This window comes from Pelophylax lessonae (assembly GCF_965119305.1).
Source record: "Pelophylax lessonae genome assembly, chromosome: 4".
In the NCBI taxonomy this organism is placed as follows: domain Eukaryota; kingdom Metazoa; phylum Chordata; class Amphibia; order Anura; family Ranidae; genus Pelophylax; species Pelophylax lessonae.
In genome coordinates, this window is record NC_138771.1 from 173,277,564 (window position 1) to 173,299,197 (window position 21,634).

Genomic DNA, 21,634 nt, shown 5'->3' on the forward strand with positions numbered 1-21,634 from the left:
TAAGTGCACAGGTAACTTTTCGCATTTATTAAACAGATATAACTAATCTCAGTGGTATATGGTATATTTAATGGTGTCTTAAACAAAAACCAAATGGGAACAAATAAGAGAAGTTCATTGGTAGGATGTGCGTACACTTGTCAAACGAGCTGGTCACATTGTGCATCTATGAGAACCAAAGGCACAACATTTGCATTTCTGGATGTAAACCTTGCATTGCATACTAGATCTACCCCGTACGCTAGATAGAAATATACTATGTGTGTTTAAATCCAAAAACTCATGCAAGAGCACATTTCAGGTGCACAATAGTAAATTGTTACTGCATTTGCTTTTTTTCTTTAGTAAACTAGGCCTAATATCTCTATGTAAAACAATGTGTACTGCTGTATTTCAATAAAACAAAGCTTATCAATCATATTCAAATTAAATATTATATCACAAACACAATACAGCAACAAGCTGCCCTTTCTCCAATAAAAAAAACAAAAAAAACAAGTCCCTGTGTTTGACAAATAATGTAAATAATATACATGAACAGTGGGATTGGCTCATCACTCTGACTGATGTCAGAGATGGGTCTGTAGATAAATTAAAATAAAATAAGTTAGAAAATCCTAACTGCCGTATTGAATAAAAAAGTATAGCATATAAAGAAATATATATACAATATTGTATATGTACATATATTGGGTCTATTAACAGTAACCTTAAAGTGTCAAAGCAAAAATGGCATTGATATTATATTAAAATACCAAAAAAAACATAATAAATTCAATTGAAAATATTATACATTTAAATACAGAGTTTTACTTCATACATTTTAAATTTCATAGAACTGAATTGAGCCTAATGCCCAAAACAAAACAAAAAAAAAAGAGCCATAGTAAGTTAATGTAGTGATACAACCATAGTGATACTAGAAAGTTGGAAGTGCAAAAGTATGTAAATACATAACTCTTACCCGAACAGAGGCAGCAGACAGTTAAAGTAAAAGGATTGGGAGCTGCTAGCATGAAGGACAGAATAATTTCACATATCACAGCACAGCTTACTTTATAGGGCTTGATTATTAGCCAGTAGTTATAAAAGGCAGTACCATTTTGCCATCCCTAAAACTGGCTATAAGTACATCAAGCGTACCGGTACAAAATGTATATATATATATATATATATATACAGTACTGTGCAAATGTGTTAGGCAGGCAGGTGTGAAAAAATGCTGTAAATTAGAAATGCTTTTGGAAATAGAAGTGGCAATAGTTTATTTTTATAAATAAACAAAATAAATATGGAAGAAATGGACAGGATGGCGGCACTCCAAAAAATTTGTCCTTTATTAAAGAAAACAAAAATACAAAAATACACAAAGGATAATCATACCACAGCGGAGATGATGACACTGGCAGATGACGCGTTTCACACCCAAGCTGGTACTTAGTCATAGCGATGACTAAGCACCAGCTTGGGTGCGAAACACGTTAGCTGCCAGTGTCATCATCTCCACTGTGGTATGATTATCCTTCATGTATATTTGTATTTTTGTTTTCTTTAATAATGGACTAATTTTTTGGAGTGCCGCCATCCAGTCCATTTCTTCCATATGCTTCTGTTGCAACCAGGGTGTGCACCTGAATTTCCTCTCTGAGGCTGAACTTTGAATGGAGGTTTTTTGTCCTGGAGCAACACAGTGTTTGTCTTTTGGATTGATAACAAAATAGATAGTAAATGAAAAGAAGAGAAAAACAAATCAATATTTGGGGTGACCACCCTTTGCCTTCAAAACCACATCAATTCTTTAATTCTTCTAGGTACACTTGCACACAGTTTTTGAAGGAACTTAGCAGGTAGGGTTCTTCCAAACCTCTTGAAAAACCAACCACAGATCTACCTGGATGTAGGTTGCCTCATATCCTTCCGTTTCTTCATGTAATTCCAGACAGACTCAATAATGTTGAGATCAGGGCTCTGCGGGGGCCAGCCCATCATTTCCAGGACTCCTATTCTTACACTGAATATACTTCTTAATGACATTGGCTACATGTTTGAGGTTGTTTTCTTGCTACAGAATAAATTGGAGTCAATCACACGCCTCCCCAATGGTACAGAATGATCAATAAGTATTTGCATGTACTTCTCAGCTTTGAAGAGATCATTGATTCTGACCAAATCTCCAACTCGATTTACAAAAATGCAGCTCCTTGGAAATTGCAAGGAACCTGCACCACACTTCACTGTTGCCTACAGACACGCATTATTGTACTGCTCTCCAGCCCTTTGTGAAGAAACTGCCTTTTGCTACAGCCAAATATTTTACATTTTGACTCATCAGTCCAGAGCACCTGCTGCTATTTTTCTGGACCCCTAGTTCCTATGTTTTTTGCATAGGACATAGAAACAAGGCTAGGAACTGGGCGCAGAAAAATGGCAGCAGGTGCTCTGAACGAATGAGTCATAACATGAAATATTTAAGGCAGCCTACATCCACAGATAGCCTGTGGATAGTTCTCCAAGATGTTTGTAATCACCTACCTGCTCAGTTTCTTCAAAACTGTCTGAAAGTGTACCTAAAAGAATTAAGGAAGAAGAATTGTGTGCAAGTGTACCTAGAAGAATTCATGCTGCTTTAAAGACAAAAGGGTTGATTTACTAAAACTGGCACAGCTCTGCATAAAAAGCAATCAGCTTCCAGGTTTTTGTCAAAGCTGTAGAGTGCAAATGTCAAGTGTGACCAGCAGTATATATTTATTTTTGATGCTATATTTATTTAGCTTCACCAACACAATGGGATTGATTTACTAAAACTGCAGAGTGCAAAATCTGGTGCAGCTCTACATAGAAACCAATCAACTTCCATTTTTTTTGCCAAAGCTTAATTGAACAAGCTGAAGGTAGAAGCTGATTGGCTTACTATACAGAGCTGCACCAGATTTTGCACTCTCCAGTTTTAGTAAAGCAACCCCAAAGGGTGGTCACATCAAATATTGATTTGATTTGGATTCCTCTTCTGTTCATTTACTTTACATTTTATAAATGTTAAAAATAAACTATTAACACTTCTATTTCTAAAATCAATCTTAATTTGCAGCATTTTCTCACACCTGCCTAATGTGCTGTACTTTTGCACTGTGCAGTACCTAAACCGCAAAACATTCTAGTCATTTTCATCTAGATGTAGGATTTTATAGCTGGTACATATATGCTTTTTGTGTTAGCAGAGTAGAAATACAGGGATTGCATAATACTTTCTGCCACAACACAGCACAGGTTATGCATATACACTGCTGACATCCGTTGTAGAGTAATGGCAATGGTGGTACAGTGTGACCTTCTCTGTAGTTATTTTCTACTTCATTGCTAACTGCTGCTATGACTTGATAATCTCATCAGCTATGTAAAAAAAAGTGTAGAGAAGCCATTTTTTTTAGGAGCCCAGCTGATTGACATGGCCTATCCTACGAAACCTTTAGTTGCTGGAGCATCTTGCAGATAGATAAATAAATAAATTGGTTCATTGTGCATGCTAGCCACTAGGGCAGCTGATAAACATGCAATGCCAAAAAAAGAATTTTGTGCATTAGCTCTGAAATGACAATATGCTGGAACCACTCAGTGTTTAGATTTGCTTCATTTGGAAATCTTTTAAGTAGTAATAATAATGTTTTGAGGAAATTGAGTGGAACACTAAATTATTCTCTGAAACCCGATTTCTAACTGTGCAAGGCTAAAGAAGCTGAAAATCAATGTACTTTTAAAGTCATTAGAGAGCAAGAGTCAAACATGTCTGTGTTGCTGTGCCGAAGCTTTTAGTGAGCCATAGTATTATTACAAAATCAGCCAGAATCTGCATTCATTTCACAGTCTTTTTCTTCAAGATACCCAAGGGTGCTTGATGAATAAAATGGAAATTTCAAAAGGCTGTGTTTTTATTAGTTAAGGGGGCAATGAGCCTTGAAAGTGCTGCATTTGACCCACACAGTAGCCGATGCTGGCATGGGTAGCGTTGAGGGATTATGTATTCTAAGCACTAAAATGCTTTGTTTGAAGGTATACATGCAAATAAAGGCTGGAGTCATTTAAGACTAATTTAAAATCTATAAACAAGTATTACAGCAAGTACAGTTCATTAAGTGTAAGACTTGATGTTCATTTTTCATTATCTGTGCAATTGTGTGCATCACTTTGTGTATATTGGTCTGATAGATGTTTAAAATGTACAAGATATTTGCAGTATTGAACACTGTAAAAAGGTAGCCTTGCTGTAAAGCATAAATCTAGGTTAGCTGTTTTCCTCAGATGGTGACCCTTGGGTTTGGCATAGAATTGTATTCTTTATCTGCCCTCAGTTGCCCCAGAACCTTTAGCTTATTATGGATGACTGGAAGCAGTGTAGGATGGTAATATCTGCCTTCCTACATCATTTCCCTCATTATTCTGGGTAGCAGAATGGTCATAATTGTTGGAGTGGAACATTTTCAGCATTTTCCCCACACACAGGGACCTGATCTTTCTTAGCAGATGTTTCATTTTTACTTACACATCCCCTTCCCACCCTCACCCAGTGACTCATCAGAGAAAGGAGAGGCACACACTTCTTGTGCTGCTTCTATTTCCCCCTATCTAAGCTCAATTTTAAGAGTAGAGTAGACTTCAAGAGGCTGAAACCAAGTCACATTCCAAAGTAGCAGAAATGGACCCACTGTAGAAGGCCTAGTCCAGCCAGCAAATAAAGTGTAGACTGAATAAAAAAGGGTTCTTTTTTTGTTTTCATATCCCTTGCATTTTTATGTAAACAGAACAAAGATGGAGGAAAGAAACATCTATGTTTATAGCATGTAAGAGTTGAAATTTCTCTTGCAACTGACTTCTCAAAGGCTTCTTTAAATAAGAAAATGGTGCCATTGTAGGAATATTTATTTATTGACAACATAAGTGTTGTTGGGCTATACTTCCAATACAGTACAGCAATTTGTAGCAAAGGCTGCTCAACCCCTAGTTTTTGGTGATTTAACATTGTATTTCAGTTAATGATGTGTGGCCTTCAAATACATTTGTTCAGTCAGAATAGATATATGTAAAATAAAAAACATTTATACTACCTAATCATTTGCCAAAAGTTAAAAACATTACTCTACTGCGTCTATTATAAAAAAGCAATACACACCAGTCAGCAAAAGAAATATTTAAATCTTTTGCAAAACACATAGAACACAATATTGAAAATCATCAACTTCTTTAGAGTAAAAAAACACTTCTTTATTTTTAAACAATAAGTTGAAAGCTGTGTTTTTAAAAAAAAAAAAAAAAAACCTGCAGCAAAACACACATTTTCTCCAAATCAGAAATGTATGTTTCACTTACAAATGATGTTAAGTATAGTGTAGTGGTTTATTTACCCAAGTCCCATATTTCAAATTATGACCAAATATTTTAAGTGGAACAGCCAGAGTATTTAGGTCCTTTTTTACACACTTTAAGTGTAGGATGTGTGGCCAAACAGAATTGCATTATGCAAGTAGCTAAGAGGGAAGAATCTTGGGGCAGCAGAAAGAGGGCACAATCTTATCTACCAGCTAGTATAGAAAACAGGGCAGTTCAAGCACTATGTTTTTGACTTTCAGGTTATGGATTAAGCCATGTCTTTTATTGTTATTTGGGACATATACTTTTGATGTGTGGTTTTCATTTTTGTCTGGACCCCAAATGTAAATATACATACATACATACAGGAAGGGCAATGTCAACACTCCAGTTGTGGTGAAACTACAAATCAATCATGGGGTTTTTATTTCACCACAGGTGGAGTGCTGAGATTGCCCAGCTCTACTGTAAATGTTTTTACTGGCTAAAGCACTTAGAAACATTGGAAAAAGCTAACCATGTTACTGGAGAGGACACCAATAAGCTTGCAAAGGCACTGTAGCTAATTCAAGCAACTATGGAAAAAAATATTAATACTTTTAAATCAATATGAACAAAAGCTAATTAATTACAGTTACAAGATTCTTATGTAAAGTATATGTGTAAGATTATGTAAATGCATGTTTTAATTTGGTGTAACATCACTAAACCATGATCTATAATCCCTGAAAATATTATTTTTAAAACATTCAAAACCTAGTAAAAAACTGCCATGCTATGTAATTCATATTTATTATTTTGTAGTCATAGCATCATAAATGTCAACTAAAACATTTTGAACGAAACAATTATGCTATGCATTTTTTGAGCAAATAAACACATCTCTGAAAATTATAGATATACTGTTTTTTCAATAGGACATTGCAAAAAGGGGCACAGATCTGCAAAGGGCGGTTACCCAAAACAATTAGACAAAAAGTGTCTCTTAACTGATCCCACTGCAGAAATGTAGATCTAACTTGGATGCAATGGTTTCTATTCAACCCCTGCACTTTGCACTGCCTTATTGTATAAACTAGGTGATGATATACATAAATTATAAATACAACCACCATATTCTCTATTGCATTGTATTTACATAAGATAGTTATGGTTCCCTTGTTGCCTATATAAATAGTCATAATAATCATGGAATAATAAGAATAAAAATAAACGCTTATACAGTGCCTGTAACTGATTATCTGTAGATCTCTCTCTCTAAATATGTGTATCCACCAATGGCTGAAAAGAACACTTCCCCATTTTGTTTTTTGTTTTTGTTCTTTCTTTCTTCTATGATCGGATTAGCAAGTCAGCACTGTAAGTACCAAACCACTAAAAAGTTCCAGGAGTTGTTACTTTCATGTACTACTGAGAACAGTGTCGTCTTGTGGCCGTTCTCGTAGACTGTGTTGGTTTAACAAGCGTCCAACCCTTTTGTCTTGTTGTTTTTTTTTGTCTTTCCTGCCCCCTGTCCCCTTGTCCCCACAGGCTGTGCGTTTGTTACATTTTCTACAAGGGCAATGGCACAGAATGCAATCAAAGCCATGCACCAGTCTCAGACCATGGAGGTACTGTATCATCTGCCCTTTCTTTGTTTTCTTTGTGCAAATTATTGGATAAAACAAAAGTCGTTCTTTCCTGTACAGACTGTTAACATGAAAATCACAGATCCAAAAACCCAACATTAGCCTCTCATCACACCACTTACCAGCCTTCCACAGCAGGTTATAAAGCTACCTAGTCTTCTGCACTGCACATCTTAGGTCCATTCAACTTAATCACAAAGCACATCATATCAGAGTTTATTTCAGCTGCAATGCATCCTTAAATGGTTTGTACATTTCAATTCAATTAGAAGACAGCTGAATGCATGATGTGTAGCTAAGAAATGCATTATAAAAGCCCACTACAAACACTTTCATGTAGTCCCAAATGTAATAATGTAAAAGTTCATCTCCTAGGGTATGTGTATCTATGGAGGGATTTGGTCAGGTGTTTAAGATGGAAAGCTGTAATGGAGACAAAAGCTCCAATAAATTACAAAACCATGTAAAGAAATGCAGAAAAACATTTACAAAAAAGGAGGAAGAACAAAAAGAGTAATTTACAGACCTAAATAAGTGTTATTGTATTAAAAAAGATACTGCGCAGCTGACTGCATTTATATAAGCAGCTTTTTCAGGTCAAAGGCAACTCGTAATGGATAGCTTAGGCCAGATTGACTAAAATCTATGTCTATGCTGGCAGGCAGATGCATATTGGTTGGTGATTTTCAGGAGGTACATCATTTATGTAGGATGGCATTATTATCGTTCCTGAAACAAGCATCTGAAAAAGCACAGCCTATGACACTCAGTTTTTTACATAGTATTTTATATAGTAGTAATAAAGTCCTTCAGCCCATTTGTCCACATTTTCGGCTTTGTTCGGCATTCATGTTTACAAAAATAGATTGTAAAAATAATGCATTTCTATAGTGACTTCTGCAATTTCTTATAGGACAGAAGGGAAGCAACAGATAAAATGATCCTATATACACATACCCTGGCTAGAGATTTGGCATTAAGTATATATTATTACAACACAAGAGTATCTCTCAACAGTGCAGTTCAATTGAACAGATAATACATATGAACATGTCAAGGCAATGCCATTAAAACATAGCATCTCCCCTATGCATTATCCTAACAGACCATATTTAAAGGCAGAAAAGTGTAGTGATCAATGTTAATATTCTTTATTACCTATTTAGTTATTTTACACTAGTACCGGTATTTGGAATATCACTTGTGTCCAGTAGGAGGTGACAAACATTGTTAGTTATTTGTGGAAAACAAAGACAATGTGAAATATTGGGTTTATATGTACATCCCAAAGATTCACTGTAGGTAACTGCCAACAACTTCCTTGGCAACATATAGAATCAATTGGACACAATGGAAGTGCCAAAGCCTGTACGGGCATAACAAAGTAATACACTGTAGTTAAATTTTTCCTTTCCTTCCTACTAAAGAAGCCATGCCATCAGATATAATTTAATCCCATAAATACCTAACATGTGGCATACTGATACAGAGCTATATATTACTCTTAATTTCCATAGCCAGCTCTTTTATTTCACATAAATGGGCCTTCAAAGGACAATATGGCTGATTAATATCACCACTCTCTGTCAGATAACCTTGCAATTACCAGACTTTAGGTCACCATGGTTCAACAGACCTAAATCAACAGCCAGCAGGCAGTTTCTCCAGAGAGTTTCCTATTTTAAATCACCAGTGACACCTAGTCTTGACTTGTAGTCACACAGCAAACCAGCCTTTACATCGTAAACTACATTTTTTTTATCTCCCACCTGAATAGTTGTTGCCATAACACTATAATTCCAAGCACATTTGAATAGCTATCTTGTAATCAGCATTATTTTCCAAAAAGAAAAAAAAAACACCACTTCAAAGCAATAAAATAAAATTATTCTACAAAATAGAAATAAAGCTAGGGTTAGAAATGATAATGAAATACATTTGTAACTTAGAAATAAAACTCTTCAGGCAAATTTTATGTCAGAATAAAATAAAATAAAAATCCAAACATCTGTGATCTAACCTGCTCATTGTTTGTCAGTGATCTAAATGTCCCCAGTTTGTGTGGCATGGCATTGAGGCCTAGAGGAACCTGAAATGTGCCGTTGATTTAAAAGATGAAAAATGTCTACATATGAAATGTCGCATTGCTACAATACCACCTGTGTTTGTTGCACAATTATCTCAAACATTAAAAAGAAAGGTTCGTTTTGATACAGAGCACTGACTTCTGAAATTACAGCTTGGCCTGCTGTGGTCTTGCAATTATATCTTTGAAATCCTACACAGAAAATTGGTTCCCACTTTATCAAAGTGATATTTAACCTGTCTAAGCTATCTTTTTTTTTTAACTACTTCAGTGAAAGGAACATGCAAAAATAGATTTCATAGATGGAAAGCAAAAAAGCCTGCAGTATATTAACATGTTCTTGCAGAGTATATTAATAAGTACAGTGAATTTTAGCATGCACTACACACTATAATTTCCCAACATATGTATGTTGCGGAACTGTGTATTTCGCAGGCAAGCTGTCTACAATTATAACCGTACATCAGTTATATCGGTGTGTATGTTACATTTATGTAATATATACCTTCAGTTTGGCTTTTTAAGTAGATTTTATACTAGGCTTGTCTTTTATCACTTTTGATGCAATAAACTTTAGAGTAAGTAAGGTTACAGTAACCTCTTAGGCTACCGTACTAAAACTCTTTAAAATAGTCTGCTGTTAATCAAATGATTGTATGTAATTAGGATAGAGATAGCGTTTTCTGTTTTTGCAGGATGGGCAAATAGTTAAGGATGCAATTCAGTAGAAACTAATGGTATCATGACATCACTAGCTTTAAGTGAACTGATATGCATTCAAATGTAGATAATGGCATATTACTGAAAATGATCAACTATAATCACTAATTTAAAAACTGCAGTAGCAGATTCAGATGGCATAAACTGTAATTCAATACCATTAATGATACAATCGGGTTAACTCAGCAGCTATCATATAGTTACCAATAAGAATTTTATGTTGATTTAAAAAAAGGAAAATCTAGCTGATTTGAAAAGGTTACTACACTTAACACATCAGCTTTGCACTACACTAATAAATACATATGTGTGTTTACGTTCAGGTATAATAACTTTTAACGGCTTATTTTTTAGGGGCAGTAAATGTGATATTCTTGAGACATTCACTGCAGGTCAATCAGTCACTAATTTAAAACAAATGAATCAGGAAGATAGTCAACAGAGAAAGTTTGACCGCACTCAGGACTAGATGAAAAATGGAAGAGTTTTATTCCCCATCAACTTGAATACATGACAATGCTTCACACAGACGTGGGGCAGGTTAACGCGTTTCACGATTCCACAGATCGCTTACTCATATGAGTAAGTGATCTGTGGAATCGTGAAACGCGTTAACCTGTCCCGTGTCTGTTTGAAGCATTGTCATGTATTCAAGTTTATGGGGAATAAAACTCTTTCATTTTTCATCTACTCCTGAGTGCGGTCAAACTTTCTCTGTTGACTATTGGATTACTGGATGGCGAATCCGACCTGCACCAGAGTGCTTTGCCTCACCTGAGCGGCTTTCTTCTGTTAATCAGGAAGATACACTTGCAGTGAATGTGTGATGAGTGTCGCATTCACTGTTTTAACAATATACGCCCTAGTGTACATTGCCAAACTGAATGACAAGAAGTACAGGGAAATAAAATTTCATGCCAGTGCATTTTAAATATGGAGGCATAAATGAAAGATCATATCCCTGCACTCATAATTAGCATCCTGGCACAATTGTAAACTAAAACAATCAAAATGGCATTGCATTGACGTGTTCTTAAATTCAACTTCACATTACTCTCATACCATCTACACTTGCATACAAAGGGACCACATGAAAAATTAGGAACTAAGTATTTAGTCTGTGATTATGTCATGGTCTTTCAGAATTTTGCACAAAAAACATTAATATTGAAGCTTCCATTACTGGTTGATTTCAGCATGCATCTATACTGTGTTCTGTATACTGTATTATGTGTGTAATAATTTTCTATGGCTATGATATTGTGATGTTATGTGCTGTGTTTTGAAATCAAAACTTGTCAATAGACTTGATTTTCTTTTTTTATCTTGCTTTCTTCTTTTGTATGTTTGTTTATTTGTTTGCAATGCTAGTCTATCCCACAGCATGCTGGGTACTAAATCTTCATTATGGCACCATGTTGTGACCCATTAATCTGTGGCTTTGTTAAATGAGAGGTGAAAAGCACAGTGCATGAAAAATGTCATAATTTAATTGTTTTCAGTTTTTCAGATGTAATGAGATTGGCAAACTAAATTTATCTTCTTTTAGTGAACACAACATTTGAACTTTGGTTGAAATTCTTCAACTTGTAATCAAAATATTTTTCTTCCAGGACCATGCCTTTATGACAGTATAGCATAGCAATCTGTTAACCAAGATACATTCCAATTAGGCCATAATTGTATATCCAAATAATAAAAATAACCATATATAAAATAATAACAATACAATTAGAACGCATTCGCATACAGTGTAAACAAATTAATTAAATATATTATCGGTATTTTTCATAAGGAAAAAATAATTATGTTTATATACATATCTGATTTCCCCACTTAAACTTAAATTACAGTTGTTAAAAATAATAAAAATGATTTCTGTAAAATACAAAAAAAAAATAGAAATTTAACTTCATTTTTAGTTTTCTCTTCCTTGCTCAAATTTAGAAAGCAGAGTATTATTAAACAGTAATGCCCAGCTCACATGGAACTCAAATGCCAAACTCCAAAAGCACTCTTGTTTAGTTTTGTATAAAATGATAATGAATTAGAACCACTGTCAGATTTTTACTGATGTATGTGTCCTTGGTAGGAGGATTTCTTTAATCTATCCAAAGCAAAAAAAATGTTTTAAGTGGAGTTGCATTTTAAGGAAAGCTGGCTGAGTAATTGACATTTGATTGTTTTAGATAAAATTGGCCTTAATTTCAATCTGACATTGACTAAAAGGATGGATGAGAACAATTACTATATTTTAGGAGTTAAATCTTTCTGGACACAATGTATTTGTGGTCATTGGCTGACAGCTGTAGTGGGGTCCTCTCCAGTTTGTCCTTCCCAACATGGCATGACAAAAACACAGCCAGCAAATAACATCAGAGCTTAAAGCTACACCTACCTGCCTGTGAGCAATATGGAATTCAGTAGTAATAGCTACCTAATGCTGTCCATTGACTCCATGTAAAATACACTCTTCCCAAAGGAAGATTGTTTACATTCAGTTTTCATTTTTATAACAGTAACTGCTTGAAGTTTACCTTTTGGTTTGATGTTTAAAAAGAATGAGATGAAATAAGAGAAGTATTTTTATATATGGGCCTGATTTACTAAAAGAAAATGCACAAGATCAGAGAGAAATTGTTCTGAAAATAATTGTTACCCTTGCAATGTGGGTTCACATGAGCATGTGGATGTATGCACAAAGTGACTGCAATCCACTAATGGACTGGAAAGTTCAGCATGCTTTTGACATTAATTTGAGATGCTTTTGAGATCTTCAAAAATGTATTCCAGGTGCATTTGACCTGCATTTAAGCTGTAGTTGACCTTTATTTGACATACAGTTGATCTGCACATTCATGTACATTCATGCTTAATGAACAATATACACCATATTGTCAAAAGCATTGGGACAAGAAGGCCTGGCATGCAGTCTCTGCTCTAATTCATCCCAAAGGTGTATTATCAAGTTGAGGTCAGGACTCTGTGCAGGCCAGTCAAGTTCCTCCACCCCAAACTTGCTCATCCATGTCTTTATGGACCTTGCTTTGGGCCCTGGTCCAAATAATTTGGTGGAGTGGGGATTAAGGCGTGGGATTTATTTTTCATGGAAAAGGGGGAGGGGTACCTCTGAAAAGGGACTTTAAAGGCCAGGAATTAAATATAGTGGTCAAATATAGGGAATAAAATAATTTTTGTATATGTATAAAAGGTACAAAATTCTTTATAAATACAAATGCAATAAAATTAAAATTATTTTTGGACACATATACAAATATAAGCTGACAAACAAACAGGTTTTGAAACAGAGGACCATTTATAGAGCTACAATAGTGGAATGATGATGGTGAAACACTGGCAAGGCAAAGAAGAACCCCTAATATTACCACCCAATGCGTTTCAGAGTTCCCTCTTTGGAATGTGGTACAGTGTTTCTGTAATTAAACATTCATTTATACATAAATACATATTCATGAAAACATAACATGTTAAAGCCATATAAATGAATATTACTTACATCCAATGAATCACAAAACCTGAATTATCAGCTCAAAACAATTTCAAACATAAACCAACACAAATCCGGTTTGTTTTTGCACGCTTTGATCCCTCCTTATTTGGTCTTGCTGAAACCCAGGTGTTTATTTGGCCAGTTTGGCCTTTACCCTTACATCTGTAATTTTCATTGTAGAGATATTGGCTGAGCAAACGAAAGGACATCATTGTTTTTTGTTTTTAATTGTTTTGAGCTGATAATTCAGGTTTTGTAAAACATTCATTGGATGTAAGTAATATTAATTTATATGGCTTTAACATATTATGTTTTCATAAATATGTATTTATGTATAAATTAATGTTTTGTTTAATTACAGAAACACTGTATCCCATTCTTACCATGTACCCCTGAAGAAAGAGGGAACTCTAAAATGTGTCAGGAGGTAATATTAGGGGTTCATCTTTGCCTTACAGTGTTTCACCATCATCATTCCCCTATTGTAGCTCTATAAATGGTCCAATGTTATAAAACAGTATATATGTGAAAATATGTCCATATATGTATATAAAATTATTTTAATTTTATTGCATTTGTATTAATAAAGTATTTTGTATCTTTTATTCATATACAAAAATTATTTTTTTGATCCCTTTATTTGACCACTAGATATTTATTTCCTGGCCTTTAAAGTCCCCTTTCAGAGGTACCCCTCCACCTTTTGCACATATTTTTTGGATGTTGGCCTTGAGTTTTAATTGATCCTACCCTCACTCTGTCCTGGGGTTGTTTCTCAGGGGTTGGGCTTGGCCCCTTAGTTCCAGATAAAGGAGCTCTTAAGGTGTCAGAATACCAAGACATTTTGGACAATTTCAATTTCAAAAGTTTTCAACTTTGTGGGAAAAGTTTGGGGATGGGATGGCCCCTTCCTGTTCCATTATGACTTTGCACCAGTGCACAAAGCAAGGTCCATAAAGACATGGATGAGCGAGTTTGGGGTGGAGGAACTTGAGTCCTGAACTCAACCTGATAGAACACCTTTGGGATGAATTAGAGTGGAGACTGTGAGCCAGGCCTTTTCTTCCAACATCAGTGCCTGGCCCCACAACTGTGCTTTTGGAAGAATTGTCAAACACTCCCATTAACACACTCCTAAACCTTGTGGACAGTTTTCCCAGAAGAGTTGGAGCTGTTATAGCTGCAAAGGGTGGGCCAACCCAATATTGAATCCTACGCACTAAGACTGGGATGACATTTAAGTTCATGTGCGTGTAAAGGCAAGCGCCCCAATACTTTTGACAATATAGTGTACATTGAAGTCTCAGTTTGCAGGGTGCATAAAGCACCAAAATAATGCTTTTGTGCATTATATTCCAAATAGGTGCACTAAGAAATGTGTCGGTACCTTATGCACAGCATGAGCCATACTATTTTTACTCTTGGTAGTTTTTTTACAGTTGTTTTTAGTGTTACTAGTGTGGGATTCATACACTTTGAATATGAATCACATGCACATGCAGAGTAGCTAATAGTCCCCAAAACATTCAAAAAAATATCTCATTTCTTTAATGCTGAAGTTTAGGTATTTATATTTTTGCATAGTTACATGCTTTGACCAATGTAATTATACATGTGCCATACCTGGCCGATTCCCATGCAAGCTGGGAATCACTGCAATAGGCACTGCCACTACAGTGTTTGCTGCTAGCTTCTGGGTCCCATGCAGGACATCACCACACTGCCTCTCCACTTTGTACAATTAGAGAACACTTTGCATTGACTGAAAAAATGCAAAGTGATTTCTAAATGGTGCCCATGCTGAGCAAGTGACCTTCTGTGGTCACTAAGCAGCAGGACCAAATTACACCCTAATGCACCTTCCAAACCTGTCTGTTTTGCAGGGCAATACAGTGGGGTGGATTTACTAAAAGCAAATAGACTATGCACTCTGCAAGTACATTTTCACTTATTTTCCCCCAAGCTTAGTAAATGTGGTAAAGCTCTGTTGATTTCCATAATCCAATCATGTGCAAGCAAAATGCTGTTTTTTTTCTGGGTTTTTTTCTTGTAACTGATAACTGGGTATTTTCTAAAGTGTGTCTTTACCACATTTACATTTATGAAGGAAATGAGTGCAACTGCACTTGTAAAGTGCAAAGTCTATTTGTCTTTAGTAAATCAACCCCAATGTGTTTAGACACAATCCCATTCATTGTGATGGGTTGCATTGCTAAAAAAATGGTGCAGGCATCAGTTGTTGTGCATTCTGGTGCTTTAAGAAGCCCATTTAAATGAACTAGTTGCCTTAACACAATTCACATTAACACATGTGCATTATTGCAATGCACGGGTGAAATTATACACTTTATTTACAAAGTTTGTTAGTGAATTTACCACGTGTACACTATAATAGATGTACAATTTCAGGCATGTAGTAAATGCTTTGATGGATGCTTAACCTGCTCCACAGATGCATCAATTTCATGGTGTATGCACCTGTGGTCTAGTAAATTAGGACTATCGTATTGCTTTGCTTTTCACTGAAAAGATAGTGTCTTTTTAGAAATGGAAATAGTTTTAAAACCTACAGTTATTAAAAAAAAAAAAACAGCACAAGGGACATTACTTACAATCAGTGCAATGTGTTCCTTGTATTGCTGGCTGAAGCTTTAGATTACATTTTCCATGCTCTAATATCCCCCCTATACATACTGCCATAATCTTTTGGCTGCGGCGAGGGTTATCAGAGTCAAGGAACCTGTCATTTTAAATCTTTAAGATTGCCGACTTTCCCGTTCCACTCCCAACCTTCATTCATAGAAATTGTACTATAGCTTCCAAGAATGAAAAAGCAATCTATGAATAGAGGAGGCGAACCTTTCATTCATTGGCCTTTCCTTTATTGATAGATGTTTTTTGACATTTTTTACTAAACAAAGGCTTTACAAAGTCTCAAATACAAAATGTAGTTGCACAAATTCTTACATGGTAGAGTTTGCTTTATATTCATTATAACCGACATAGATAGGACCTTAAATGCAGAGTTTGTGGATCTCTGTACAAACAGGAAAAACTATCATTTTGAAAACCTAAGAGGAAGCATTTTTTTTTTCATACTATAAAATCTTGTCAGCAGACTAAGCCTGTCCAGGGGTTAACTTTTTTCAAAAAGTTTAGCATACAATATATGGCAATACAAGTATAGGGATCTATACAGATAAAAAAAAATTGTAATGCAAAAGAACTGCAATGTAACAGTTTCCTTAACAAGGTTCCCCATAAATAATCACAAACTTATAGTAGTTTATATAAATTTGGAATGGCTAATTTAGGTATGGTATTAATGTGAATCTTTTTTCCCTTAAGATCACACATTGTTGTCTTCCATTGTCTTGCTGGTATGCTTGAGCACATGTAATGATTCTGTGCTATAGCATAGAAGAGGTTCAGAGGAGCTAGTATAATTTAAAGGTACACTCCAGTCCAATCTGAAAGCAAAGCCTTAAAAAAATAAAGAGCACGGCATTCCTACCCAGACATTGTTTTTCATCAAGGTACAAGTGTATACAGTATACACATAGCCATCTATTACTTAAAATCACATTACTGACAGTAACCAAGGTGAGGAGTTTACAATTCCCCAACAGCACAGAATGATAAAACCCAAGGTAGTTTACAATGCACTTCCTGAGAAGCTAATTGCATTGGATTAACCTCTTCCCCTTTGACAGCTAGTAGCGGACACTATGAAGCACTGCTAGCAGGAAGACCTGAGCTGCCAATGACAGCTTCAGTCCCCACTTACTACCGGGAACAAACTACAGTGAGGGAAAAAAGCATTTGATCCTCTGCTGATTTTGTACGCTTGCCCACTGACAAATAAATGATTATTCTATAAATTTAATGGTAGGTTTATTTTAACAGTGAGTGTAAGCAGCAAGAAAGCCCCCCTTGGGGGGACTATGTAGGCTACCACACATCTAATTGATATAAAAATATAATTTTATTTAATACAATAAAAAGGATCAATACTTGATCATAGTAAGAAATAACTTACAGATATGTACAGTATCAACAGACATAGAAACAACCTAAGTTGTTTGGATAAAAACAAAACAACAGCTTGTATACGGTATCAATCATGACTTTGAATGTGACATGTGGAAATCATGCTAAATTGTGTTAATAAAAAATATACGTCACTTTAATTGAGCATTTGTAATAGTCATTTACATTTACATCAATAGAGCTTATGTCTGCATACCAGATGAATGTTCAAGGCGGCAAGATGGCCTTGTATAACAGAATGCCGTGAAGGCCAAACAAAAGAGAGACTGTGCATAAGAGTAATATGGGTGACACTGCCAACAGGATGGTGCTGCTTGCTGAAAGGTGGCAGATGGAAGTTACTGCTGATCCTCGGGGGTCTCACAAGGATCCTAAAGTGAACGGTCAGAGTGTTGTCCCTCAACGAGCACTGTACGGTCGACTGTCGGAGATACATAAGTATGAGGGAGCATCTGGGTTCATGACTATTAGGACAGATATTAAAATTGGCTAAATTAAATACCTTTGTCAAGGACTTTGAAGTGTATGTAGTAATTTCTTGAGAGAATAAGATATTAAATGACATGGCAACACTAGCCCAAACTTGAGGGAAAATAGTGTATGTCTATATATGTATGTCCAATAGCCAGTGTCTATGAGGAATCTGTAAAGAAAGTAAAGCTATCAACAAAGAGTGACATGATGTCTCACTGTGAAAGGTCATATTCAGGGATCTATAGAGGCAAAAGGAAGAGGAATTACATAGTAAGGCCAGTGACCCACGGACAGGTCAGATTATGGCACCACCATGTGCCTTACTATGTAAGTCCGCTTCCTTATGCCTCTATAGATCCCTTTCACAGTGAGACATCATGTTACTCTTTGTTGATAGCTTTACTTTCTTTACAGAGTCCTCATAGACACCGGATATTGGACATACATATATAGACATATGCTATTTTCCCTCAAGTTTGAGCTAGTGTTGTCATGTAATTTAATATCTGATTCTCTCATGAAATTACTACATTCACTTCAAAGTCCTTGATACAGGTATTTAATTTAGCCAATTTTAATATCTGTCCATATAGTCATGAACCCATATGCTCCCTCATACTTATGTATCTCCGACAGTCACCCATACAGTGCTCGTTGAGGGACAACACTCTGACCGCTCACTTTGGGATCCTTTTGAGACCCCCGAGGAACAGCAGTACCTTCCATCTGCCGCCTTTCAGCAAGCAGCACCATCCTGTTTGCAGTGTCACCTATATTACTCTTATGCACAGTCTCTCTTTTGTTTGCCATTCACGGCATTCTACTGTACACGGCCATCTTGCCACTTTGAACATCCATCTGCTGCACAGACATAAGCTCTATTGTTGATGTACATGTAAATGATTTTTACAAATGTTTTTCAGTTAAAGTGACGTATATTTTTTATTAACACTAGATAGAAAGAACAATACTCCATCTATATACCCCCAAAGAAAGGTGATCCTACCTGAAACGCGTCGGTTTTGGAGGATTTCCACATGTCACATTCACAGTCGTGATTGAAACCATATACAAGCCATTGCTTTGTTTTTATCCAAACAACTTAGGTTAAATAAATGCATTTGTCTCTATGTCTGTTGATACTGTACATATCTGTAAGTTATTTCTTACTATGATCAAGTATTGATCCTTTTTAATGTTTTAATTAAAAATATATTTTAATATCAAGTGGATGTGTGGTAGCCTACATAATCCAACTCCAAGGGGGGCTTCCTTGCTGTTTGCACCAATATAGGGACAATGGCAACCCACATCCTGGGTTACGAATAACCGCGGATTCTTCTATATTCAATTTTAACAGTGAGAGACAGAATAACAACAAAAAAATCCAGAAAAATGCATTTAAAAAAAGTTATAAATGTATTTGCATTTTAATGAGTGAAATAAGTATTTGACCCCTTCGCAAAACATGACTCGGTACTTGGTGGCAAAACCCTTGTTGGCAATCATAGCGGTCAGATTTTTCTTGTAGTTAGCCACCAGGTTTGCACACACCTCAGGAGGGATTTTGTCCCACTTCTCTTTGCAGATCCTCTCCAAGTCATTAAGGTTTCAAGGTGTGACATTTGGTAACTTGAACCTTCAGCTCCCTCCACATATTTTCTATGGGATTAAGGTCTGGAGGCTGGTTAGGTCACTCCATGACCTTAATATGCTTCTTCTTGAGCCACTCCTTTGTTGCCTTGGCCATGTTTTGGGTCATTGTCATGCTGGAAGACCCATTTTTAATTCCCTGGCTGAGGGAAGGAGTTTCTCACCCAAGATTTGATAGTACATGGCCCTGTCCATTGTACCTTTGATGCAGTGAAGTTGTCCTGTCCCCTTAGCATAAAAACACCCCCAAAGCATAATTTTTTCACCTCCATGTTTGACAGTGGGGATTGTGTTCTTGGGGTCATAGGCAGCATTCTTTCTCCTCCAAACACGGCGAGTTGAGTTGATGCCAAAGAGCTCAATTTTGGTCTGATCTGACCACAACACTTTCACCCAGTTCTCCACTGAATGATTCATTAGCAAACTTCAGACAGGCCTATACATGTGCAGGGAGACCTCACGAGCACTGCAGGATTTCAGTCCTTCACAGCGTAGCATGTTACCAATTGTTTTCCTAGTGACTATGGTTTCAGCTGCCTTGAGACCATTGACAAGATTCTCCTGTGTAGTTCTGGGCTGATTCCTCTCCGTTTTCATGATCATGAAACTCCACAAGGTGAAATCTTGCATGGAGCCCCAGATCGAGGGAGATTGACAGTTAATTTTTTTCTCTACCATTTGCGAATAATCACACCAACTGTTGTCACCCTCTCACCAATCTGCTTGGCAATGGTATTGTAGCCCATTCCAGCCTTGTATAGGTCTACAATATTGTCCCTGGCATCATTGGACAGCTCTTTGCTATTGGACATGGTGAAGAGATTGGAATTTGATTGATTAATTGGTTCTGTGGACAGGTGTCTTTTATACAGGTAACAAGCTGAGATTAGGAGCACTCCCTTTAAGAGAGTGCTCCTAATCTCAGCGCGTTACCTGTATAGAATACATCTGGGAGGCAGAAATCTTGGTGATTGATATAAAATACTTATTTCACTCATTAAAATGCAAATTAATTTGTAACTTTTTTTGAAATGTGTTTTTCTGGATTTTTTTGTTGTCTCTCACTGTTAAAATAAACCTACCATTAAAACTATTGACTGATCATTTCTTTGTCAGTGGGCAAGCATACAAAATCAGCAGGGGATCAGTAGTAATATGGTTCCTAATGATGTTAGCTGTAATGATCACATACAAACTCGAGGTCTATTCATAAAATGAACCTGTCGTCTGGAGATGACATTGTGCTTGTCATATGCAATTACAGTATATAAAAATTATAACTAAGATCAAAACATATTTTTTTGTTTACATTTTTTTCAATTTTTTTAAAACAGATCAGGATTTTTTTTAAACAGTGTCCTACATATACTGTATTGACCTACCTCAACCTTCTGTGACCATGTTTAAGAAATGGTTTTAGCCTTAAAGATTGCTTTAAACACCCAAAACATTATATATATATTTTTTTTTAAAACAGATACCTTAAATAATAAAATAGTGATAGCTCCAGATTTTTATGCCACACAATATTTCTGTTTAATGGTTTATCAAGTGCAAAATGTCAGTAAAAAAACACTGATGTTAATTTCAGGGCACACACAATATTTTACACAATTTTTAGAAAAATATCAAAGATGAGGGTACATTGAGTAAATAGATACCCAACATGTCAAACCTTATTTTTCATAAGTTTAGAGTGAACCAAGAATAATGGGCCTAGAATTATTGCCCTCACTCCAGTGTGTCCAGCATTATGTGATGTTTGTATTGCAATGTTGTCATGAGCAGTACCCCTAATGCATTTGTCTACATTCATATGTGCACGTGGGTGGGGGGGGGCAGGGTAAACATTTTTTGGGGGAGGGTTTTGAGTGCTTGGGTGCAACTTTAACTCATATTCTTGACACTTTTTTACTAAAACTTTATTTTTCTTCCCATAGGGAACCAAAAGTCCCCTATGTGATATTTTTATGACAGGTTCTCTTTAATGAGACATCAGGGGTCAAAAGGACCCCTGATATCTCCCCTCCCCTTCACTGAAGCTTATGGAGCAAAGACCATGCTCCAGTAGCTATTTCCCCAGCCAGACCACCCAGAGAAAGTAACACGGGAAAGTAGAAGTCACACATTACCTCCAGGTTTTTAGTAGGA

The 21,634-nt window shown here is 36.0% G+C and overlaps 1 protein-coding gene across 24 annotated transcripts in view; it reads left to right on the forward strand.

Annotated features, from left to right (window-relative positions):
• CELF2 (CUGBP Elav-like family member 2) overlaps positions 1-21,634 on the forward strand; it is a 713,329-nt gene that overhangs the window by 595,363 nt on the left and 96,332 nt on the right. For all 24 annotated transcript variants that reach the window (XM_082254349.1, XM_082254360.1, XM_082254366.1 and 21 more), the window contains one exon: positions 6,892-6,971. In XM_082254349.1, the coding sequence (XP_082110475.1) occupies positions 6,892-6,971 (80 nt within the window). The remainder of the gene's footprint in view (positions 1-6,891; positions 6,972-21,634) is intronic.